The sequence below is a fragment of the Neoarius graeffei genome, chromosome 26 (assembly GCF_027579695.1).
Source record: "Neoarius graeffei isolate fNeoGra1 chromosome 26, fNeoGra1.pri, whole genome shotgun sequence".
In the NCBI taxonomy this organism is placed as follows: domain Eukaryota; kingdom Metazoa; phylum Chordata; class Actinopteri; order Siluriformes; family Ariidae; genus Neoarius; species Neoarius graeffei.
In genome coordinates this window covers 12,410,855-12,436,489 of record NC_083594.1, presented here as the reverse complement: position 1 = coordinate 12,436,489, position 25,635 = coordinate 12,410,855, and the positions used below count along the sequence as shown (strand labels likewise).

General features: G+C 46.4%; 2 protein-coding genes across 2 annotated transcripts; one reads left to right on the top strand and one right to left on the bottom strand.

The window, feature by feature from the left end:
• The first annotated feature begins 1,166 nt into the window (after window positions 1-1,166).
• On the top strand, window positions 1,167-25,372 carry LOC132874281 (polyadenylate-binding protein 1-like). The gene is made up of 9 exons (XM_060910330.1): window positions 1,167-1,347; window positions 1,657-1,850; window positions 1,953-2,068; window positions 2,180-2,322; window positions 2,447-2,541; window positions 2,695-2,802; window positions 2,879-2,974; window positions 15,785-15,970; window positions 25,071-25,372. The coding sequence occupies exons 1-9, from the start codon at window positions 1,170-1,172 to the stop codon at window positions 25,326-25,328; spliced, it is 1,374 nt and encodes a 457-aa protein (XP_060766313.1). The 5' UTR covers window positions 1,167-1,169; the 3' UTR covers window positions 25,329-25,372.
• LOC132874614 (aerolysin-like protein) lies at window positions 19,515-20,528 on the bottom strand. The gene has a single exon (XM_060910932.1). The coding sequence runs from the start codon at window positions 20,511-20,513 to the stop codon at window positions 19,515-19,517; it is 999 nt and encodes a 332-aa protein (XP_060766915.1). The 5' UTR covers window positions 20,514-20,528.
• Window positions 25,373-25,635: the final 263 nt, after the last annotated feature.

The window sequence follows — 25,635 nt, the reverse complement described above, 5'->3', positions numbered from 1 at the left end:
TGACCTTTTGTGTCTTTCCCTCCTTGTTCAAGGTGTCAATGGTCGTCTTTTGGACAACTGTCAAGTCAGCAGTCTTCCCCATGATTGTGTAGCCTCCAGAACTAGATTGAGAGACCATTTAAAGGCCTTTGCAGGTATTTTGAGTTAATTAGCTGATTAGAGTGTGGCACCAGGTGTCTTCAATATTGAACCTTTTCACAATATTCTAATTTTCTGAGATACTGAATTTGGGGTTTTCATTAGTTGTCAGTTATAATCATCAAAATTAAAAGAAATAAACACTTGAAATATATCAGTCTGTGTGTAATGAATGAATATAATATACAAGTTTCACTTTTTAATGGAATTACTGAAATAAATCAACTTTTTCATGATATTCTAATTATATGACCAGCACCTGTATATGTAATTATATACATCAACCAAAAACATCACAGAAACTCTGTCCAAACAGGGAACACGCGGTCTGCTCACGTTTAACCCCTCATATCGCCACGAAGTGTCGACCAATTTTAATGATTCAAAAATGTTTTATTGATACAGAAATCAACTTTTAATAGAACTACATTTTATTTGAACAAAATATCAAGAAACGCCACTAAAAGCCGATTGACTGGAACTTGTCGGCTTAAATATACACCGATCCCTGGTGTGATAATTTATGACGTCAATGAATACCTGACTAAGATGAAGGATTTCTGAGAAATGTACTTTTTAGTCCACTTATAATAAACTTTGTCTGTTTAACCGGTGTAAGTGGTTAGCACGGTCACCTCACAGCAAGAAGGTTCTGGGTTCGAACCCAGCGGCTGGCAAGGGCCTTTCTGTGTGGAGTTTGCATGTTCTCCCTGTGTCTGTGTGGGTTTCCTCCGGGTGCTCCGGTTTCCCCCAAAGACATGCGGTTAGGTTAATATGGGACAGCCTTGGGCTGAGGTGCCATTGAGTGCCACCTAACTCCCAACTGCTCCCTGGGCGCTGTTAGCATGGCTGCCCACTGCTCTGGGTGTGTGTGCTCAGTGCGCATGTGTGTGTTCACTGCTTCAGATGGGTTAAATGCAGAGAGGAAATTTCACAAGTGTGTGATGAATAAAGTTGTGCTTTCTTTCTTTCTTTCTTTTCGCCACTGAAAGTCTAATTTTTTTGCTTTAGTTGAAATGAAAAATTTTGTGATGGCTACACTGTATGTGGGGGATCTGCATGCCAGTGTGACCGAGCCCATGCTTGTGGAGAAATTCAGGCCTGCAAGGCCCATTCACTCCATCCGGCTCTGCAGGGACAGGATGACAGGCTCCTCACTCGGCTACGCCTTCATCAACTTCTACCATCGAGCCGATGATAATACAAACCGTACACAACAAAGGAGAAGACTATTCTGCAGACTTTTTGCATCTTTTACTGTTTATTAGACAGATCAGGTTGAGTAATGTGCCTGTTATGACATCTAGTTTTGTTCAAAACTATATTTTATATGTTTATTTTCTTATAAACACTATAATTAAAGATGAAAGTTCTCTCATTTTCAATGTGAGATTATGATCTTTTTCTATAACCTTTTTCACCCATCTTTACCAAGGGTGCCAATAATTCCGAATGTAAATGTATATGCTTGTAACAGACACGTCTTTTTATTGAAATAATCTACTTTTGTTTCCTCAGCTGAGCGAGCACTGGAAATGCTCAACTTTGAGCTCCTTATGGGACAGCCCATGCGCATAATGTGGTCTCAGAGGGATTCATCGCAGAGGAGCACTGGCATCGAAAACTTGTTCATAAAAAATTTAGACAAATCAATTGATAGCATGGCCCTTTTTGACACCTTTTCCCTCTTTGGAAAGATCGTATCGTGCAAGGTTTGCCCTGTGAACTGTTTAGATGTGAAAAGTATCTGTGTGAGCTGATATTAAAGTCCTGAGTTTAATCGTGTGTGTTGATATGATGTGTCTCTCCTGAAGGTTGTTTGTAATGAGAAAAGACCAGCAGGGTACGGCTATGTCCAGTGCGAGTCTGCAGAGGTAGCGGATTTAGTGAAGGAGAGGCTCAACGGCAAACTGCTGAACGGCCGTAAAGTGTAAGCCATGTAGAAATGATTACTTTTTACCAGCCTGAGTTTGAATGTCAGGGTTCTTTTGTCATTTGTTGAGATAAAGACTCTAAGAGCAGTGTCTCTGTTGTGTTACAGGTCTATTGAAAACTTTAAGTCCCGTGAGGCACGCATGGCTGAGAAAGGCAACCAGCATCCTCAAGTCCTCAGCAAGATTTTCATCAAAAACTTTGATGAGGACATGGACGGCAAGAAGCTGAAAAATATTTTCAGGAAGTTCGGTGAGGATCCCGAATAGTGTGTTATGAGTTAAACACCATGAACAAGGATTGTTTGAGCAAATTCTAGAGTTGAAACAGAGCTTTACAATTCTTTGTGTGTGTGTGTGTGTGTGTGTGTGTCCAGGTCCTGTGTCGAGTGTTCAGGTTATGTATGATAAGAACGGGAAGTCTAGAAAATTTGGCTTCATAAAATTTGTGAAGAATCAGGATGCGCAGACGGTGAGTGAACACTGCAACATTCCAACCAAGTGTACTATTGTTCAACCTTGGGCAAAGTTTCCTTCCAGCAGGAAAAACAGCGATTAATGGTGTACATGTGCGTGTGTGTGCATGCGTGTGTGTGTGTGTGTGTGCATGCGCATGCATGTTCAGGCTGTGGATGAAATGAACGGGAAAGAGCTGAATGGCAAGACCCTGTATGTGGGCCAAGCGCAGAGTAAAGCAGAGAGACAGGCTGAACTCAGGCACAAGTGTGAACAGGTAAATGCCCCCCCCAACCCAGCCCATACCCCACCCACACACCCACACACATCTCACTCTGCCCCCTCTGCTGTAGGGGCTGAATCTCTACGTGAAGAACCTGGATGTTCATGTGGATGACGAGTGTCTGCGCAGTGAGTTCCTGCAATTTGGAGCCATAATCAGCGCAAAGGTCTCTTATATCTAATAATCCCTACCTTTTATTCTTTTTCCAAAAACTGATGTCCACTTACTGATGCTGAACTGTGTATCTAGTATGAAAAGTTTCTGTAGCTTGGCTCTGCTGTATGTGTCGAGGTACAAAACCAGAACCTTGATGTGAACAAAACACAGTCATCCTCTTCCTGTTCTATGATATTGAAATAATATTGGCTGGCTTTGAGTGGTTTGTCAGATATATTCCATTCAGCTAGCACGATACTGAACAAGTCAAAGACGAGTTCAGTATCATGCTAGCTGAATGGAATTGTGGCAGTTCTTATGTATGGGCGGAGCACAGAAGACGGCAGGACAGAGCTCAGGTTGACAATCTGCTTTATTTGCACATTTCAGTCGCAAACACTCTCACACTCACGCACACACATCAGCCGTCTGGTTCGGGAGAGCTCCCCTGCTCTCTGCTCTCCCTCCTTATATCGGGCGCGGTCACTGGGAAGACACACAAACAGGTTATTTGCTCTCAGGTGTAGTGATTCTGCCACTTACCTTCCCTGACTCCGCCCTCCTGTCACAGACCTGCGCTTGACCACGCCCCCACTGTCCGACGCATCGGTCTGCAACATAAAGGGGAGAGAAAAGTCAGGGGAGTGTAAAAGTGGCCCCCCACACAGTGCAGCCTTTACCTCAGAAAAAGCCCGCTGGCGTTGCTCCATCCACTGGACCGGATCTGGTGCCCCCTTTTTAGTGAGATCAGTCAGCGGGCTGGTGACGTCCGAATAATTAGGTATAAACCTACGGTAATAGCCAGCCAGCCGCAGGAACTGTCTCACCCCCATTTTGGTCTTGGGCCTCGCGCAGGCCGCAATTGCTGCCGTCTTATTAATTTGGGGACGCACCTGCCTGTTCCCCAAGTGGAAGCCCAGATACCGTACTTCCACCTGCCCAATCGCACACTTCTTTGGGTTGGCTGTGAGCCCCGCTCGCCTCAGTGACCTAAGGACAGCCCTCAGATGTTAGAGGTGCCGCTGCCAGTCATTACTATACAACCCCGATTACAAAAAAGTTGGGACAAAGTACAAATTGTAAATAAAAACAGAATGCAATGATGTGGAAGTTTCAAAATTCCATATTTTATGCAGAATAGAATATACATGACATATCAAATGTTTAAACTGAGAAAATGCATCATTTAAAGAGAAAAATTAGGTGATTTTAAATTTCATGACAACAACACATCTCAAAAAAGTTGGGACAAGGCCATGTTTACCACTGTGAGACATCCCCTTTTCTCTTTACAACAGTCTGTAAACGTATGGGGACTGAGGAGACAAGTTGCTCAAGTTTAGGGATAGGAATGTTAACCCATTCTTGTCTAATGTAGGATTCTCGTTGCTCAACTGTCTTAGGCCTTTTCGGTCGTATCTTCCATTTTATGATGCGCCAAATGATTTCTATGGGTGAAAGATCTGGACTGCAGGCTGGCCAGTTCAGTACCTGGACCCTTCTTCTATGCAGCCATGATGCTGTAATTGATGCAGCATGTGGTTTGGCATTGTCATGTTGGAAAATGCAAGGTCTTCCATGAAAGAGACGTCGTCTGGATGGGAGCATATGTTGCTCGAGAACCTGGATATACCTTTCAGCATTGATGGTGTCTTTCCAGATGTGTAAGCTGCCCATGCCACACGCACTAATGCAACCCCATACCATCAGAGATGCAGGCTTCTGAACTGAGCGCTGATAACAACTTGGGTCTTCCTTCTCCTCTTTAGTCCGAATGACATGGCGTCCCTGATTTCCATAAAGAACTTCAAATTTTGATTTGTCTGACCACAGAACAGTTTTCCACTTTGCCACAGTCCATTTTAAATGAGCCTTCGCCCAGAGAAGACGTCTGCGCTTCTGGATCATGTTTAGATATGGCTTCTTTTTTGAACTATTGAGGTTTAGCTGGCAACGGCGGATGGCACGGTGAATTGTGTTCACAGATAATGTTCTCTGGAAATATTCCTGAGCCCATTTTGTGATTTCCAATACAGAAGCATGCCTGTATGTGATGCAGTGCCGTCTAAGGGCCCAAAGATCATGGGCACCCAGTATGGTTTTCTGGCCTTGACCCTTACGCACAGAGATTCTTCCAGGTTCTCTGAATCTTTTGATGATATTATGCACTGTAGATGATGATATGTTCAAACTCTTTGCAATTTTACACTGTCGAACTCCTTTCTGATATTGCTCCACTATTTGTCGGCGCAGAATTAGGGGGATTGGTGATCCTCTTCCCATCTTTACTTCTGAGAGCCGCTGCCTCTCCAAGATGCTCTTTTTATACCCAGTCATGTTAATGACCTATTGCCAATTGACCTAATAAGTTGCAATTTGGTCCTCCAGCTGTTCCTTTTTTGTACCTTTAACTTTTCCAGCCTCTTATTGCCCCTGTCCCAACTTTTTTGAGATGTGTTGCTCTCATGAAATTTCAAATGAGCCAATATTTGGCATGAAATTTCAAAATGTCTCACTTTCGATATTTGGTATGTTGTCTATGTTCTACTGTGAATACAATATCAGTTTTTGAGATTTGTAAATTATTGCATTCCGTTTTTATTTACAATTTGTTCTTTGTCCCAACTTTTTTGGAATCGGGGTTGTAGATGATGTCATCTAGATAAGCGGCCGCATAAGTGGCGTGAGGGTGGAGGACTCTGTCCATCAGCCGCTGAAACGTAGCGGGCACCCCAAACAGCCCAAACGGAAGGGTGACGAATTGGTGTAAACCAAACGGTGTGGAAAAAGCCGTTTTTTCTCGGGATAGTGGAGTCAAGGGGATCTGCCAATATCCCTTTGTCAAATCCAGCGTCGAATAAAAGCGAGCAGTGCCGAGTCGATCGAGCAGCTCATCAATACGAGGCATTGGGTATGCGTTTGAATTTAGACACCGCGTTGACTTTTCTGTAGTCCACACAGAACCGGACCGACCCGTCGGCCTTGGGTACCAAGACCACCGGGCTGCTCCAGTCACTGTGGGACTCCTCGACGATGCCCATTTCGAGCATTGTCTCAAGTTCTTCCCGAACCACCTTTTTTTTGTGTTCGGGTAATCTGTAAGGGCGGCTACGCACTAGTACCCCCGGGGGCGTCTCTATGTGGTGCTCTATGAGGTTAGTGCGACCGGGCAGGGGCGAGAACACATCCAAAAACTCGGTCTGCAACTGGGCGACCTCTGTGAGCTGGGTCGGGGAGAGGTGGTCTCCACAGGGGACCACCTCTTTTTGAACCTCTGGCCCCAGCTCCGCCTTCTCCGGAACCACCGACACCAACGCCATGGGGACCTCCTCCTTCCAGAGTTTAAGGAGATTGAAGTGGTAAATTTGTAGCGCCCCACCCCTGTCCGTTCGCCTCACCTCGTACTCGACGTCCCCGACTCGCTGTGTGACCTCAAAGGGACCTTGCCACTTGGCGATCAATTTGGAGCTCGAAGTGGGCAACCGTACGAGTACTTTATCTCCCTGGGTGAACTCCCTAAGGCGCGTACCCTTGTTGTACAGGCGGGCTTGCCGTTCCTGGGCCTGCCGCAAATTCTCCTGGGTTAGGTGGGTGAGCATGTGGAGTTTTGCGCGCAGGTCCATAACGTATTGAATTTCGTTCTTGCTTTGTGAAGGTCCCTCCTCCCAATTTTCCCGCAGCATGTCTAGAATGCCGCGCGGCTTACGCCCATATAATAATTCGAACGGGGAGAACCCCGTGGAGGCCTGGGGGACCTCTCGCACTGAGAACAACAAGGGCTCGAGCCACTTATCCTAATTACGTGCGTCCTCACTAACGAATTTTTTAATGATATTTTTGAGGGTGCGATTGAACCGTTCCACTAAACCGTCCGTTTGTGGGTGATACACACTGGTGTGGATCGGCTTAATCCCCAATAACCCATACAGTTTGCACAGTGTCCGTGACATAAATGTAGTGCCTTGATCAGTCAGAATCTCTTTCGGGATTCCGACTCGGGAGATAACGCGGAAGAGCGCCTCTGCAATACTGCGTGCTGAGATATTGCGCAGAGGCACTGCTTCCGGGTATCGCGTTGCATAGTCCACCAGAACTAATATAAAGCGGTACCCTCGTGCTGACCGATCTAATGGCCCAACAAGATCCATCCCAATTCTCTCAAACGGGGTCTCAATCAGTGGAAGAGGGCGCAAAGGTGCTTTTGGAATGGCCGCTGGATTTACTAACTGGCATTCGCGGCATGCCGTACACCATCTACGAACATCGCCGCGAATAACCCGGCCAATAGAATCGGGCCATTATTCGGGCTAGTGTCTTGTCCTGCCCTAGGTGTCCAGCCATGGGATTAAAGTGAGCCGCCTGGAAAACCAATTCCCGGCGGCTCTTTGGAATTAAAAGCTGCGTGATTTGCTCTTTCGTCTGAGTGTCCTGCGTCACTTGGTATAATCTATCCTTCATAATAGAGAAGTAGGGGAAGGACGGGGTGGCGTTCGGTGGGAGCGTTTGACCATCGATTACTCTCACTTCGTCAAAAGCATGTCGCAGAGTCTCGTCTCATGACTGTTCTAACGGGAAATCCGCGAGGGATTCCCCGAGAGAGAGAGGAGGAGCCTGGGGCTCCTCACTCTGATACTGAGATGACGTAGACGGCTCTGTGACAGCTGCTCCCGCCAAAGTGACACCGGGACCTCCCCCTGCTAAATGGCAGGACCCACTCTCTACTAAGCGCGACAACAAACCCCGAAATCCCGGCCAATCAGTCCCCAAAATCAAAGAGTGGTTAAGGCGAGGATTAACTGCCACCTTCACTATAAATTTTTCCCCTCGGAAAAAAATGTGGACTGACACCAAAGGGTAGTTGTGAACATCCCCGTGCACACACAACACCTTCACCCCCTGTGCTCCCCCCAATGCCTCATTTTGAACCAGGCTTTGGTGAATTGAGGTCTGATTACAACCAGAATCCACCAACGCCTGATATGTATCCCCTTGGATACTCACCGGTATGCGATACGCTCCCGCCCGATCGAGGGCGGCTTCTGGCACGTCGGGGATCCGAACCACCGTGCCCACCTCCATTGCCGTGCACGGCTGTTGGAGGTGGCCCGGTTCCCCGCAGCGCCAGCAAACCAGCCCGGGCTTCCTCTCTGCACCGGTGTTCTGGGGCTCACTCACCTGAGAGGGGGGAGAGACAGACACAGAAAGGAGAAACGGGAGGGCACCGCAGGTGCAGCGGGCCTGCTGGGGTGGTGCCAGCCCCCGCCTCCACGGTGGGGGAATGGGGCGAGGATGGGACACAGAAGGAGGGGGAGAAAGAGAGAGAAGAAGAGGAGAGAAGAGAAGAGGCTGTCTGCTGTCCTGCCGCTGGAACAGCCGCCAAATGGTCCTCCGCCAGCTCGATGGCCTGATCCAGCGACGCCGGGCGGTGGTACTGGACCCACTCCGCAGTTCCTGTGGGCAAGCGCGCGATGAACTGCTCCAGCACCACCTGATCGACGATTTCCTCGGCGTCGCGGTTGTTGGCCCTCAGCCACCACCAGCAGGCATCCCAGAGTTGCTGGCCAAACGCAAATGGGCGGCCGACTTCCTCCAAGCGCAGAGCGCGGAAGTGCTGGCGCTGTGGTTTGGGGGTGCGCCCCACTCACTGGAGGATGGCCCGGCGAAGGTCCACGTAGGCCAGGCGGCGCTCGGCGGGGAGCTGTAGCGCAGCCAACTGCGCCTCCCCCGTTAGCAGGGGAAGGAGGCGTGCCACGCGCTGATCCATCGGCCACCCCGAGGTCTCCGCGACTTGCTCAAAGAGCGTGATGAAAGCCTTGGGGTCATCCTGCGGGCCCATCTTTGTCAGGGTGAGGGGGGACGGGCCTGCGATGGAAGCGTCGATTGTCCCCGCCGACGCGAGGAGGTGCCGGAACGCCTGTCGGTCCTCTTGCTGGGACAACACCAGGGCCTCGAAGCGCTGCTCCTGCTCCTTACGGAGTGTGACGAGCGCCTGGTGCTGGCGTTTCTGGGCCGTGGTGAGGGCGTGGACCAGGCCGGCGAACGGGGAAGACTCCATGGGGTGGTTCGGCGTTCTGTGCTTCCGGTCCCGGGTTTCAGCACCACTGTGGCAGTTCTTATGTATGGGCGGAGCACAGAAGACGGTAGGACAGAGCTCAGGTTGACAATCTGCTTTATTTGCACTTTTCAGTCGCAAACACTCTCACACACACGCACACACATCAGCCGTCTGGTTCGGGAGAGCTCCCCTGCTCTCTGCTCTCCCTCCTTATATCGGGCGCGGTCACTGGGAAGACACACAAACAGGTTAATTGCTCTCAGGTGTAGTGATTCTGCCACTTACCTTCCCTGACTCCGCCCTCCTGTCACAGACCGGCGCTTGACCACGCCCCCACTGCCACAGGAATATATCTGATAGACCACGAAAAAAGCCATTATTATACATACACACTCTCCATATCAGCAGCGCTTGCTTACCTGCGATTTGGAGCTGTCAGTGCAGCAGTGAAGTCACCTTCCAGCTGGTGTAGCATTCATCAGTAGTGTTAGCGAATGCTAATAAAGCAGTCAAGTCAGTGTGTGGCAGCGGGGGCGTGGTCAAGTGCCGGTCTGTGACAGGAGGGCGGAGTCGGGGAAGGTAAGTGGCAGAATCGCTACACCTGAGTTTAATTAACCTGTGTTTTGTGTGTGTTCTCCCCAGTAAACCGCGCCCTATTTAAGGAGGGAGAGTGAGAGCGGAGGGGAGCTTCCCGAGAGGAGACTACAGAGTGTGTGTGTGTGTGTGTGTGTGTGTGCGAGTCTCCGAGTGTTGCTTTTGAAGTGTCCGACTGAAAAGTACGGCAATAAAAGCCTGATATTCATCCTGATCTCTGTCCTGCCATCTTCTGTGCTCCACCCACACCTTATACCCGCTACAGTGGTGCCGAAACCCAGGAAAGGTGGAGCACCTGTCCTGCAGCCCCATGGAATCCTCCCCGTTCGCGGACTTGGTCCACGCCCTCGCCACGGCTCAGCAGAAGGAGCAGGGGCGCCGCTTCGAAGCCCTGGTGCTGGCTCAGCAGGAAGACCGAGAGGCGTTCCGGCGCCTCCTCGCGTTGGCGGGGTCCACCAGCGCCCCGGCCGCGGGCCCATCTCCCCTCACCTTGACCAAGATGGGCCCGCAGAACAACCCCAAGGCTTTCATCGCGTTGTTCGAGCAGGTCGCCAAAGCCTCGGGGTGGCCGATGGAGCAGGTCGCCAAAGCCTCGGGGTGGCCGATGGAGCAGCGCGCGGCGCGCCTCCTCTCCCTCCTGACGGGAGAGGCGTAGTTGGCCGCACTACAGCTCCCCGCCGACCGCCGGCTGGCCTACGCCGACCTTCGCCGGGCTGTCCTCCAGCGTGTGGGGCGCACGCCGGAGCAGCAGCGCCAGCGCTTCCGCGCGCTGCGGATGGAGGAAGTCGGCAGCCCGTTCGCGTTCGGCCAGCAGCTCCGGGACGCCTGCTGGCTGTGGCTGAGGGCCGAAGATCGCGACGCCGAGGGAATCATCTACCAGGTGGCGCTGGAACAGTTCATCGCCCGCCTACCCACCGGAACCGCGGAGTGGGTCCAGTGCCACCACCCGGCATCGCTGGATCAGGCTGTAGGACTGGCGGAGGATCATCTGGCGGCTGTCCCGGCGGCAGGACAACGGATGACATCGTCTTCTCTCTCCTCTTCTCTCTCTCTCCCCCCTCCTCCCGTGTCCCGTCCTCGCCCCATTCCCCCACCACGGAGGCGGGGGCCGGCTCCACCCCAGCCGGCCCGCCGCACCCGTGGTGCCCTCCCGTTTCTCCCTTCTGTGTCTGTCTCTCCCCCCCTCAGGTGAGTGACCCTCAGAACACAGCTGCAGAGGGGAGGCCCGGGCCGGTTTGCTGGCACTGCGGGGAACCGGGCCACCTGCAGCAACAGTGTGCAGCGATGGAGGTGGGGGCGGTGGTGCGGATCCCCGACGCACCAGAGGCTGCCCTCGATCAGGCCGGAGCGTATCGCATACCGGTAAGTGTACAAGGGGCGACATATCAGGCGTTGGTGGATTCGGGTTGCAATCAGACCTCGATCCGCCAAAGCCTGGTGCAAGACGAGGCATTGGGGGGAGCACAAGGGGTGAAGGTGTTGTGTGTGCACGGGGATATTCACAGCTACCTGTTGGTGTCAGTCCACATACATTTCAGAGGGGAAAAATCGATAGTGAAGGCGGTGGTTAATCCTCACCTTACCCACTCTTTGATCTTGGGGACTGATTGGCCGGGATTTCGGGGGTTGATGGCACGCCTAGTAAAGAGTGGGTCCTGCCGGTTGTCAGGGGAGGGTCCCGGTGTCACTTTGGCTGGAGCTGCGGTCGCAGAGCTGTCTACGTCATCTCCGCGACAGAGTGAGGAGCCCCCGGCCCCTCCTCTTTCTATTGGGAATCCCTCGCGGATTTCCCACTGGAACAATCGCGAGACGAGACTCTGCGACACGCGTTTGACCAAGTGAGAGTAATCGATGGTCAAACTCTCCAGCCAAACGCCACCCCGTCCTTCCCCTATTTTTCCATTTTGAAGGATAGGTTATACCAAGTGACGCAGGACACTCAGACGAAGGAGCGAGTCACCCAGTTGTTAATTCCAAAGAGCCGCCGGGAATTGGTATTCCAGGCGGCTCACTTTAATCCCATGGCGGGACACCTCGGGCAGGATAAGACACTCGCCCGGATAATGGCCCGATTCTATTGGCCAGGGATTCGCGGCGACGTCCGTAAGTGGTGTACAGCATGCCGCGAATGTCAGTTAGTAAATCCAGTGGCCATTCCAAAAGCGCCCTTGCGCCCCCTACCATTAATCGAGACCCCGTTTGAAAAAATTGGGATGGATCTCGTCGGGCCATTAGATCGGTCAACATGAGGGTACCGCTTTATATTGGTTCTGGTGGACTATGCAACGCGATACCCGGAAGCGGTGCCTCTTCGCAATATCTCCGCACGTAGTATTGCAGAGGCCCTCTTCCACGTCATCTCCCGGGTTGGAATCCCGAAAGAGATTCTGACTGACCAAGGCACCTCGTTTATGTCACGAACACTGAGCGAACTGTATGGGCTAGTGGGTATTAAGCCGATCCGCACCAGAGTGTATCACCCACAGACGGACGGTTTAGTTGAACGGTTCAATCGCACCCTCAAAAATATTATCAAAAAATTCGTAAGTGAGGACGCACGTAACTGGGATAAGTGGCTCGAACCCTTGTTGTTTGCAGTGCGAGAGGTCCCCCAAGCCTCCACGGGGTTCTCCCCGTTTGAATTATTATATGGGCGTAAGCCGCGTGGCATCTTAGATGTACTGCGGGAAAATTGGGAGGAGGGACCTTCACAGAGCAAAAACAAAATTCAGTACGTTATGGATCTGCGCGCAAAACTCCACACGCTCACCCACCTAACTCAGGAGAATTTGCGGCAGGCCCAGGAACGGCAAACCCGCCTGTACAACAAGGGCACGCGCCTTAGAGAGTTCACTCCGGGAGATAAGGTACTCGTCCTGTTGCCCACGTCGAGCTCCAAATTAATTGCCAAGTGGCAAGGACCCTTTGAGGTCACACGGCGAGTCGGGGACATCGACTATGAGGTTAGGCGAACGGACAGGGAGGGGGCGCCACAGATCTACCACCTCAATCTGCTGAAACTCTGGAATGAGGAGGTCCCCGTGGCGTTGGTGTCGGTAGTTCCGGAGAAGGCGGAGCTGGGGCCGGAGGTCCAAAAAGGGTCATTGGCATCTCGCACCTCTCCAGTCCCCTGTGGAGACCACCTCTCCCCGACCCAACTCACGGAGGTCGCCCAGTTTCAGGCCGAGTTTTCGGATGTGTTCTCGCCCCTGCCCGGTCGCACCAACCTCATAGAACACCACATAGAGACGCCCCCGGGGGTGGTAGTGCGTAGCCGTCCTTATAGATTACCCGAACACAAAAAAAAGGTGGTTCGGGAAGAACTTCAGGCCATGCTCGAAATGGGCATCGTCGAGGAGTCCCACAGTCACTGGAGCAGCCCGGTGGTCTTGGTTCCCAAGGCCGACGGCTCGGTCCGGTTCTGCGTGGACTATAGAAAAGTCAACGCGGTGTCTAAATTCGACGCGTACCCAATGCCTCGTATTGATGAGCTGCTCGATCGACTAGGCACGGCTCGCTTTTATTCGACACTGGATTTGACGAAGGGATATTGGCAGATCCCCTTGACTCCATTATCCCGGGAAAAAACGGCCTTTTCCACACCGTTCGGCTTACACCAGTTCGTCACACTTCCGTTTGGGCTGTTTGGGGCGCCCGCTACGTTTCAGCGGCTGATGGACCGGGTCCTCCGGCCCCACGCCACCTATGCAGCTGCTTACTTAGACGACATCATCATTTATAGTAATGACTGGCAGCGGCACCTGCAACACCCGAGGGCCGTCCTTAGGTCGCTGAGACGGGCGGGGCTCACTGCCAACCCGAAGAAGTGTGCGATTGGGCGGGTGGAAGTACGGTATCTGGGCTTCCACTTGGGTAACAGGCAGGTGCGTCCCCAAATTAACAAGACAGCAGCGATTGCAGCCTGCCCGAGGCCCAAGACCAAAAAGGGGGTGAGACAGTTCCTGGGGCTGGCTGGCTATTATCGTAGGTTTATACCTAATTATTCGGACGTCACCAGCCTGCTGACTGACCTCACTAAAAAGGGGGCACCAGATCCGGTCCAGTGGACGGAGCAGTGCCAGCGGGCTTTCTCTGAGGTAAAGGCTGCACTGTGTGGGGGGCCACTTTTGCACTCCCCTGACTTCTCTCTCCCTTTTTTGTTACAGACGGATGCGTCGGACAGAGGGCTGGGCGCCGTTTTGTCCCAGCAGGTCGGGGGAGAGGATCGCCCAGTATTATACATCAGCCGAAAGCTGTCAGTGCATGAGGGGCGCTACAGCACAATCGAGAAAGAGTGCCTGGTGATCAAGTGGGCGGTCCTCGCCCTCCGGTACTACCTGCTGGGGCACTCTTTCACCCTCTGTTCGGACCACGCGTCCCTCCAGTGGCTCCACCGCATGAAGGATGCCAACGCGCGGATCACTCGTTGGTATCTGGCGCTCCAACCCTTCAACTTCAAGGTGGTCCACAGGCCGGGGGCGCAGATGGTCGTGGCGGACTTCCTCTCCCGTCGGGGGGGGGGAGTCGGCTGCGGGCCGGACGGGCGCCCGGCCTGAGTCGGGCGGTGGGGGTATGTGGCAGCGGGGGCGTGGTCAAACGCCGGTCTGTGACAGGAGGGCGGAGTCGGGGAAGGTAAGTGGCAGAATCGCTACACCTGAGTGTAATTAACCTGTGTTTTGTGTGTGTTCTCCCCAGTAAACCGGCCCTATTTAAGGAGGGAGAGTGAGAGCGGAGGGGAGCTTCCCGAGAGGAGACTACAGAGTGTGTGTGTGTGTGTGTGTGCGAGTCTCCGAGTGTTGCTTTTGAAGTGTCCGACTGAAAAGTACGGCAATAAAAGCCTGATATTCATCCTGATCTCTGTCCTGCCGTCTTCTGTGCTCCACCCACACGTTATACCCGCTACACAGTGCTATCGAGAGCAAGTAGCACTGGCTAATGACCGAGAAACTAAGATTTCTGTCTCTGGGCTCTTCTTCCACGCTGCACGCTCACTACAGTATTTTTTCATTCATAGGGAAATTAATACTTTACTTAGTTACTTTTTAAATTAACATCGACAACTACACACAATGAAGTGACCTGGCAGCCAAAATTCTCTCAAAATCTTCCGTGTTTAACAAAGCAAACCTGGCGGCCATGTTTGTTTACAAATTGTCACAGTCACTCGCTAGCTCGGAAGTTTTACATCTCCGATGTGTCTCTTTTCCAGTTTTTTTATGTCCGTTGGTATGTTTTTCTCTTGTAAATATGCATGAAGAAGATCTAATGAAGTTTTGGTAGCCTTTCGGGTGTTCAATGTATCTTTCTCTTTCCCGGCAAACACAAATATTGTTGTGCGCATGTGCAACAGAAATGTTTCTCACTGGATATTCGCATTGGCTCCGATGTGTGAAATCATGTTGTCTTGACAATGTGCAGTATCATAAACCATATTGCACGCTCATTCTCCATTGGGTAGAGTGGCGTAATACACGTACGATAAGGGATATGCCAACAACATTGCATGCTTTTGAAGCAAAGGAATGAAACCTGCTAGAAGGGAATAGAACACATTTTTCTTCCATGGAAAAAGTGTCCTGTATGTATACTAATCATTGTTATTCTATCCACATTCACTGGATATGAGCAATCGCAGGCTCTGATTGGCTACTCGACTACTAGGCTATCAGCTGATATACCGTGAGTAGAGAAAAACAAAATGGTGGAGTGTGTTGCTGAACCAACCGAGGACGAAATAAAAAACTCTACAAAATGCAAAAAAAAAAGAACCCCAACCAAATATGGAAAGTATTTGATGTTTTTTTTTCAAGAATTATCTTTTTTTTTTACAAGGATTATTATTTTAGCATTTTTCACAAATTGCTACTGTCATTTGGCTGGTTTGTTTACATCCTTCATCTTTAAGCATTAAAATTTGTTGAATTTTTAAAAAGTTTATCAAATTTGCAACAAAAAAAGCTCTGTTTCTCAAAATCCAGTGAATGTGGACAGAATAAAACAATTATTCCACTCAATCTCGTCGTACATGGCTTATAGCCGACTCAGCCCTACACGCCTCCTAGGCTATCAGCTCATGTACGACGAGATTGAGTGGAATAATTGTTAAATATTCCGTCACGGTTAGCCATGTTAGCCTGTTTATCCTCGTGTCTCCTCATTGTTCCACTACAGGTGATGATGGAGAATGGCCGCTCTAAACGTTTTGGCTTTGTGCGGTTCTCATCTCCTAAGGAAGCCATGAATGCCATAAAGGGGATGAACGGCAGGATGTGGGGCAGGAAGAAGCTATATGTGGCTGTAGCTCAGCGCAAGGAGGAGCGCCAGGCTTACCTTTCTTCTCAGAACATGCAGAGAATAGTGAGCATGAAGTTTGGTGTTAACACAGTACAGAACATCTGCCAACATCTAAAATTATTCAAAATTGGACTTAAAGGGTTTCTGTCTGTAAAGGATTGAAGAACCCGAGCTTTAACCTACTCTACTCTAGTTAATACTTCCAAGTTACCCCATGAGGATAGCAGAGCTAAATTACACTTATTTTCTTGATGCTTTTCAGTTTTATTGTTTGTTTTAGACACATACACACAGTTGTGTTCTGGTCTGGGAGATCTCTGCTCTCTCCCTCCTTCTCTATCCTCCACCGTCACTGCAACACACACACAACATTAATCGACAACATATGCACTGACTTTGCCACTCACTTTCCATGGCCCCACCCTCCCTTCGCAAACTGATGCTAGGCCACACCCCCGCTTCCACGTGTCCTTATTACTGTGGTCATAACAACCAAATATAACATTTCTACAGTAGATCATGGACGAGTCTAACGTCAGAAAAGCAGCGGGGTGACGTGTTTTTTTCGCAGTCACTTCTGGGAGACGCTTTTTGCGTTTTATCCGAACAGTCAGTGGTAATGCATGTAAAATCCCTTCAATTTTCATAATATCAGCAAAGTTTAAGCATTTTTCAGAGATAACGTACTGAAACCAAAGAAATTATGGCGTGACTCCAACCTACCTCCCCCACAAAGATGAGTTTAGGCGAACCTCATTAATACTCTGATTGGACAGGGTCACGTGACCTTCCTTATTAGGAAATTACAGGTGCTAGTCATATAATTAGAATATCATGAAAAAGTTGATTTATTTCAGTAATTCCATTCAAAAAGTGAAACTTGTATATTATATTCATTCATTACACACAGACTGATATATTTCAAATGTTTATTTCTTTTAATTTTGATGATTATAACTGACAACTAATGAAAACCCCAAATTCAGTATCTCAGAAAATTAGAATATTACTTAAGACCAATAAAAAAAATGGATTTTTAGAAATGTTGGCCAACTGAAAAGTATGAACATGAAAAGTATGAGCATGTACAGCACTCAATACTTAGTTGGGCAGGGCTCGAAATTAACTTTTTTTCTTTGTGTCCCCCAGTGGTCCCGAATTCTGTGTTGTATTGTCCCGAATGGACGCAATAGTGTCCCCATTCTTTTCCTCTCTGAAATAACCAGTGGTTAATATTATCATATGAAGTTACTATTATATTTGTAACTATGCGATTTTGAACCCTTTATATCATTTTTACAATAAGTCACAAAACACAAGTGACACATGTCCTATACATCATCTACTTCAAAATTACAGTTATTGCATTTTCAGTTTATTAAACTTTGGCGATCTCACTGTATGAATAGATACCCATTTATTTAACGGGGCCAACTAGCTCATTCAGAAAATGTTTCAACTCACTACATCTGCAGTAGGGGCGGCACGGTGGTGTAGTGGTTAGCGCTGTCGCCTCACAGCAAGAAGGTCCTGGGTTCGAGCCCCGGGGCCGGCGAGGGCCTTTCTGTGTGGAGTTTGCATGTTCTCCCCGTGTCCGCGTGGGTTTCCTCCGGGTGCTCCGGTTTCCCCCACAGTCCAAAGACATGCAGGTTAGGTTAACTGGTGACTCTAAATTGACCGTAGGTGTGAGTGTGAATGGTTGTCTGTGTCTATGTGTCAGCCCTGTGATGACCTGGCGACTTGTCCAGGGTGTACCCTGCCTTTCGCCCGTAGTCAGCTGGGATAGGCTCCAGCTTGCCTGCGACCCTGTAGAAGGATAAAGCGGCTTGAGATAATGAGATGAGAATGAGATGAGACATCTGCAGTACACTTTAGTTGAAAATAAGACCCCTTTTATGTTCATTTCATCTACTTATACCTTGAATATCTGTTGGCATATATAAGGCCAACTTATCATTTTCACCATTAATGTTATCCATTTTTATGTAATATACCTGTTGCCCCATTCAGAGATGTTTTGAAAGCCATCAGCCATACCATCAATGGATGAAATGCCCTTGAGCAAGGCACCTACCCCAACATTGCTACAGGGACTGTAACACTGTAAAAAACCGTAAAGTCACTTTGGATAAAAGTGTCATATCATATAAGTGCAAACAAAGCAATGTAATGCAAGGTTTTTTTATTGTAACCTTTAGTCATAGAAATCATTTACATTATTTACAGTGACTTTTCTGATTTTGCAGTCACAGTGCAGCCACGTTTATAACGGCAGTCTATGGGGCTGAGCGCCCGTCCTCTCCTCACTTTCAGCCTTCTCATGCAAAAACTCGTTTTTAACTCGCTCTAGTGACCTCAATTTTTACACTACAGACAAAAAAATTACATCAAAATTACATCGTGTTCAGGAGAGCCTTGTGGCACTCAATGTGAAAGAATTTTGCGACTATCTCCTTCCGTTTTCGTGTAAATCCCCGTTGTTTGGAGGGAACGCTCTGAGCAATTACTGCCCTTTCTGTGTCTCTCAGCGCAGCGTGCGGGTGGGGGAGGGGTTGCTTGCTCTCACACACACACACAGCGCGCTGCTCCCTCTCAGAGACACACAGGCTTGTCGCCTCAACGCAAATCATTCATTCACAGAGTGCAGCTCAGGCCCTGCAATTGTGACTGCTATGCGCACTGCATCACTCTCACAATTTCCCCCATGTAGAACTTTTTCTCGAGATCTATTTTTTCCATTGTCCCGGGATTGTCCCAGATATGATAATTTTGTGTCCCGATGACATTTTTTATGGTCCCCGGGACGTCGGGACACCGTTAGTTTCGAGCGCTGACTGTATGTCCTGTTGGTCACAGGCAAACAAGACTGTCTGTCTTAAAGTCCATCAGGTCGCTTCACAACCAAGCTCTTAAAATCCTGGACAGGAAATCACATCAATATCACCACTGTGATATTCTTGTTAAATATAACCTGGTAAGATTTAATCATTTAATGTTGTATTCAGACATACATTTAGTATCATTTAGTATACCATGTAACAATTGTCACTAGACAAAAGACTAATGATGTCTCACACAGATACCTTTGCAAATGGCGTCTGCCAAAATAGCCACATAATTTTACATAAATGAGACTTTTAACAAAACTGTTTCTCAGACAGACAGAGCATGTTTTGAGAAATGAATTTGTACACAGTAGAGTTTGAACACGAGGAGGGCGAATTCCTCAATTTTTATTAATTGAAAATTTGGAAAGAAGCAGGAGAATCATTTCCACAGCAGTAAATTAACATGTGCAAAGGTTTAAAAAAAAGCTACAATCAAACTAAATCTAAAAAGAGAGAGAGAGAGAGAGAGAGAGAGAGAGAGAGATTGGTTCATCTTAATTTCGGTTTTTCCCCACACAAATATTTTACTGATCATAAAATGTGGGTCTGCATCACTTGTACGCTAATAGAGTAAAGCAGCAAAAGAATCATTCTAATAAACATAATGAAAAGCCAGTCATCAAATAATCATTTAATCATTTTCTGTGTTTTATTCAACACAGAAAAACTCAAAGAAGTAGAATTCATGAGAATTATTATATTTAACTTTTTTGTTTCCTCTAAAATGTTTGACGAATCAATTCATTCTCAGCCCCTGGCTCCTCAGCAACCTTTTTTCTTGATTCAGTCATATTTACTTTTGCTTTGGTGTAAGTGACACCTTTGTAGGTTCCACTGGTTGGAAACTGCAGCACGCTGCCATTATAGCAGGTAATCTTGACTGTGCCTTTGTAGGGCAGATCAATTGTAGCACGGCCAATTGTGATGTCCACATCCATGGTTTTCCCTGGAGGGACTTTGACAGGAAATGAGAACAGCTCCATTTTCTCTTCAGTGTTCTCTAAACCATATGAGCTCTCGGTTCCTACTGTAAAGCGAAATCCAGTTGATACTTCCACAACCGCTGGAACTCCTGCCTTCACTTCCATTGAAAATGAGAATTCAATCTTGTTGGTTACAGACCAGGATGACTTTTTGATTATTTTTTTGGTGGTTTCAATTTTAGTTTCTTGAGTTACACTGGACTTATTTTGGAAGGTCATGGATTTGATTTCCTCAACAGCCACATTGGGTTTCACATCATCAAGGGTGGGATACTGAACATCTCTTAGCTCAGTAGACCTGATGGTGTTGATGAACATGAAGCCTAAGCAATCAATATCTGAACCAGCACGTCCTTTGATTCCAACGCAGATCCCCGAACCCACATCAATTGGGTATTCTCTTTTCAGCCCCCAGTCTGTCATGTATGCAAAGAACTCCCGGGAGCGATTTGTCTTGAATTTGATGGCACCCAGACGTGTTCCAGCTCCATTTCCCCAAAGTGAAAGGGATGTGAAATGCTCTCCATCTTCAAAGTTAAATTCTGAATACTTCCCATCAGGGTTTCCAATCTGCTTGGACTGGCCATCAGTAAGCCAAACCTTAATGGCTTTTATCTGCCAGCCGCCGGCCCACACCCAGATCTTTTTCAGTGTGGCTCCATTTCCAGTACCATTAAAATCAAAGGCAGATCCTCCTCGCCCACCAATTATATGGACTTGTGCAAGGTATGACATGATCTTGTTCTTAATCTGTACCTTAAAAAGGCAAACAAATATTTAGGTTTAATTAGTTAGAATGGAAGATAAATATGCTGCGATAGAGGCAAGTTTAAGAAGACTTTTGATTTCCTAATTGCTTAGAAATGAAATGTTGAAATGTCAGACGTTTTAACAAACAGCTGCAAGATGGTTAGTATTATTTGCTGATTGAGTTCATAAAGTGTCACCAGTTGTCACCATATATTTTAGATGGATTTATAAATCCTAATGGCCAGTGCATGTCATTGATTATTATATAGTATATAACACTTTACAGTAAGGTTCGCTTGACTGACATTACTTAACGCATTAGTATGAACACCCACGGATTAATATACATTCTCACTTAGATACCAGAATTCACCTAGCTATAAACATTTAGGAACACACTGTAGTTTCAGTTTTGCTCATTTATGCAGACTTATTTTTAGGTTTGGATTAAAAAAAAAAAAACATCCGTGACAGTCAATGTTGGTGGATTTCAACAACATTTAAATAAACATCAATTAACACATGTTAACTTGCTTTGTTCACACTGCTTATGCTTTAATGATGCTGAAGTTCATGGATTGTTAGTGCTCATTAATGAGGTACATCATGCAAGTTAATGGAATCTTCATGTAAAGTGTTACCACATATAATAAAATCAATATTAATGTAAATTGCCATAGTCTTTATCCCTGGTGTAAATATGGGCAAAATAAACATTATAGAGCTTCATAATCTACATTTAATAAACATTATAGAGCTTAATAACCTTTATCAAGAATAGCAGGCATACTTACGAAAGTGAAACGAAGCAGATAGTGAGAAAAGCCTTCTTTAAATGATGTTTTTACGAAGCTTGCAATTCTCAATAAGACAGAAGCTGCATCCTCTCTTGTTTTTAAAGAGGGTGGCAGTGAACTTTGCCTCACACTTCCAAAGAAAGTGTTTTGTTACGTCGGGAAGTCAGTAAGTACATTTGCCATTTACAGAGGAATAATATATGACTAGTCATATAACTTATATGAGTAGTGTTATATACAGTAATTAGTCAGATAGCAAATTGTCTTTGGCAAACTGTCTTTGATTTCTTAATAAAGTGTACTTTGGCACTTTATGGACAAACCAGCTTGCTCCACCTCACAAGTCTGAGGAGAGGCACCACCATCAATGGCTAGGAAGACCATTTTCTCTGGGAGTACAATTCAGTGACATCTTAAGTAGATATGTGACTTTATCATTTCCTGTCATATGCTGATTATGTGATTCCCGTCGCTGTATTTTTTATTTTATTTTTTTTTATTGCCAGAGTTATCTCCTGTCATGCTTTTACAGCTGATGATGGTGTTCGTATGAATACCAAACCATCTTCTTTGATTTTGAATAGTCCAGTGATTCCAAATAAATATTTTTAAGCATTTACGTATGTAAAGATATTAGATAAGCTTCCAAAAATATTTGAATGCTCATGATGATCAATGGTGGTCATAATCACACTTAAATTATAGCATTATTCAAGTTTGGCAAATGTTAGAGTAAATGCTTCATTGCCATATTTATAATAGCATACACAGTATAATAGCATTGCTACAGTATGTCTAACAGCAGATAACACCATTGCCCTTTACACTGAATCTAAAACAAGGTTATTAAGGTGGTTTAGTAAACAAATATATTTCACTTAACCATATGAAAATCAGCATCTGTTGACGTTAACATCTGTATAACTACTGTTCAACTGTTATCCCAGCCAGTTTCCATTTCACATAGAATGCTGTATTATTTCTCCTGTTTCCACAGTTAAATCTAAACCACTAGATTTTGCATGAAAATAATTTACCAATTTTATTCATTCTTTTTCTGTATTTTTACTATGGCATATTGTAGCATAACAGCAATAATACCTGATGACATTTTTTTTTTCATTAAAAATGCCATCAACTTGAATCATGCAGGTTCCTGGTTCTATTTTATCTAACTTATCTAATCTTGTTTGGATACTGTATATACGGTGTTGCTATGATAAATGCTGCAATAGTTTCAGCTTTATGTATCATTATGATGAGCATTTAACCCAGCTTTGACTGTAAACCATTAGAAGAACTCCGGTGAATGAGGCATCACATAATTTGCAGTGAAATGGAGGCCACTTTAAAGTTCATGGATTGCAATAGCGAGGCAGAAAACCTCCAAGTAGAAAATGACAGCCTATTGTGACCACTTCATTGAGAAGGACTATGGAGTTTTTTTGCATTTGTCAAGCATGTTGGTATGCATCCTTGAGATTTTCTGAGCTAGTGTCAGTGTTTTACAATGACAAAAGTTAAAAAAAACAAAAAAAAAACCCAAACAAAATGCAGCCTCTTCTTACACCTAGCTGGGAGTTGGTTTGTGTAAGGGTTTGCTGGTTTGTTGCGAAATAATTCCCACTGTTTATTTAGTAAAACCAAAATGATTTTAGGGTGGTGTAGTGGTTAGCGCTGTCGCCTCACAGCAAGGAGGTCTGGGTTCAAGCCTCATAGCTGGCGAGGGCCTTTCTGTGCGGAGTTTGCATGTTCTCCCCGTGTCCGCGTGGGTTTCCTCCGGGTGCTCCGGTTTCCCCCACAGTCCAAAGACATGCAGGTTAGGTTAACTGGTGACTCTAAATTGACCGTAGGTGTGAATGTGAGTGTGAATGGTTGTCTGTGTCTATGTGTCAGCCCTGTGATGACCTGGCGACTTGTCCAGGGTGTACCCCGCCTTTCGCCCGTAGTCAGCTGGGATAAGCTCCAGCTTGCCTGCGACCCTGTAGAACAGGATGAAGCGGCTACAGATAATGAGATGAGAAAATGATTTTACAGTGATGTTATTAGCATGTTCCATGACTGAGGCCTTTGTACCAGACGCACTAATCTCCAACCCTAGGGCTCTAGTATCTATGTCTCAATAAAATCCTTTCAAATTTTAAGCCATGAACCAAAAGATATTCTTTATCATTAGCGTAAAATACTATTATCATAAAGTTCAGCATCCTTAGGTATTTTTTTTTAGGTTTCCTTATCTGTAACTGTGTGTCTTTTGCACTTGGCCTTTTCACAGTTTACAGGTCCACAAGAGGCTATTGCTTTTTATGGTGTGTCTTTGAATGTCTGTTCATGTATTCCCTTCTTACTAACTCCTGTTGTGTGAAAACACTAACTATATCGAGGAATACACAAGTAGATACTGAGTTACATGGTTTCCTTGTAATCATGAGGTCTGTTTCCTCCTTATGTTCCTGCTCTCACAATGCTTTTGTCATCAACTGCTGTTGTTTTCCTTGGCCAACCTGTTTGTTGTCTGTTTGTGAGTACATCATTGGTTTCTTCCTTTTTCAGTACATTCTTAATTGTTGTATTGGCTATGGACAGTGCTTATGCATTGGCTCTGATCAAATTTCCCTCTTTTTCAATTTCAGATGGTTTGTTTTTCTCCCATATTTTCTCTGAATTATGTATTGTACACTATGAATAGTTTGTTGTTCATTCTGCATTAAGTATCACATTATATTGTATTGTGTTAGTTCTGCACTTGCCTGTATCAGTCTTTATCTGATGCAGATTTGAAGTGGCATGGTGGTGTAGTAGTTAACACTGTTGCCTCACAGCAAGAAGGTTCCTGGTTCTATAACCTCACAGCTGATGGGGGCCTTTTTGTGTGGAGTTTGCATGTTATTGGGCATCAACTGTGTTATTTTGAAACTGTATGAAATGAGAAATGCTATGATTGCTGGGAGATCACTCTGCAGACTGACTTGACTTTTGTGGTTTGATTTTTTTTTTTAAATCTACTTTTCTGCAACTCCATAGCCTTTGATTTTTTTTGAGAGTTTCCATGACAATAGCACTACAAAATATGGAAAAGATAAAATAGGGTGAATAATGCAAGGTACTGTACAATTGGTTTTCTGCAAATAAGTATTTATTTCAGCTCTCATTCAGTGCAAGAGCAGTTTTGTTGCTGTAATGTAACTCAAATGCAATTAGATTCTGCCTTATCCATGCGTAAACTTGAAGCCAAGAGCCTCCTCTGGAGGTTCTAAATCTTTACATCATGGAACGGATTCAGTGCCCAAAGTATATGGCAGAAATTCTTGTATTTTTACTCTCTTGTTTATAGATTTTTATATAGCATTTTGGGTAAAGTATTCCTTTAATGTTTTTGAGGACTTAGCACCTGCCCACAGTGCCAAAACTATGACCAAATAGTTTGCTGACCATGATATTACTGTGCTCGATTGACCAGCCAACTCGCCTGACCAGAACCCCATAGAGAATCTATGTTGTATTGTCAAGAGGAAGATGAGAAACACCCAACCCAAAAATACAGATGAGCCAAAGGCCACTATCAAAGCAACCTGGGCTTCAGTAACACCTCAGCAGTGCCACAGGCTGCTCGCCTCCATGCCACGCCACACTGATGCAGTAATTCATGGTAGAGGAGCCCCAACCAAGTACTGAGTGTATAAATGAATATGCTTTTCAGAAATTGGACATTTCTGTATTGTAAATCCTTTTTAATTGATCTTAGGAAGCCTCAGCTGCAGTTGATTCTGATGCTGGAACCTCTGCTGCAGTTGTTTCTGATGCTGGAACCTCAGCTGCAGCTGATTGTGGACCTCGAACCTCAGCTGCAGTTGTTTCTGGGGCTGGAACATCCCCTGCAGCTGGTTGTGGAGCTGGAACATCCCCTGCAGCTGGTTGTGGACCTGGAACATCCCCTGCAGCTGTCAGTCAAACACAAGTTACCCAATGGGAATGCATTCCTGGACAGCCCACCCACACGTGAAGTTGGTGCCAAAACTGCAAGCAAAAAGTCAGGGAGCGCAAACGAGAGAGCTGGAATCGCAACCAAAATAAATTACGTCAAACAAAACTGAGAAAGACGCGGAACAAAAATAAAAGGTTTCTGAAGAGTAATAGACTGATATTTTTGCACGATTACACAAATAATTTGTTTGCCAGTCTAAAAAAATTTGACTTTTTAATTTTTTAAAATTTTGATTTTATCATTTTTGTTTGATATTTCAAAAGTATTGTATGAACATTTTGGCACAAAATTGATTCCATATGGAACTTGTACACCCCCAAAAAAT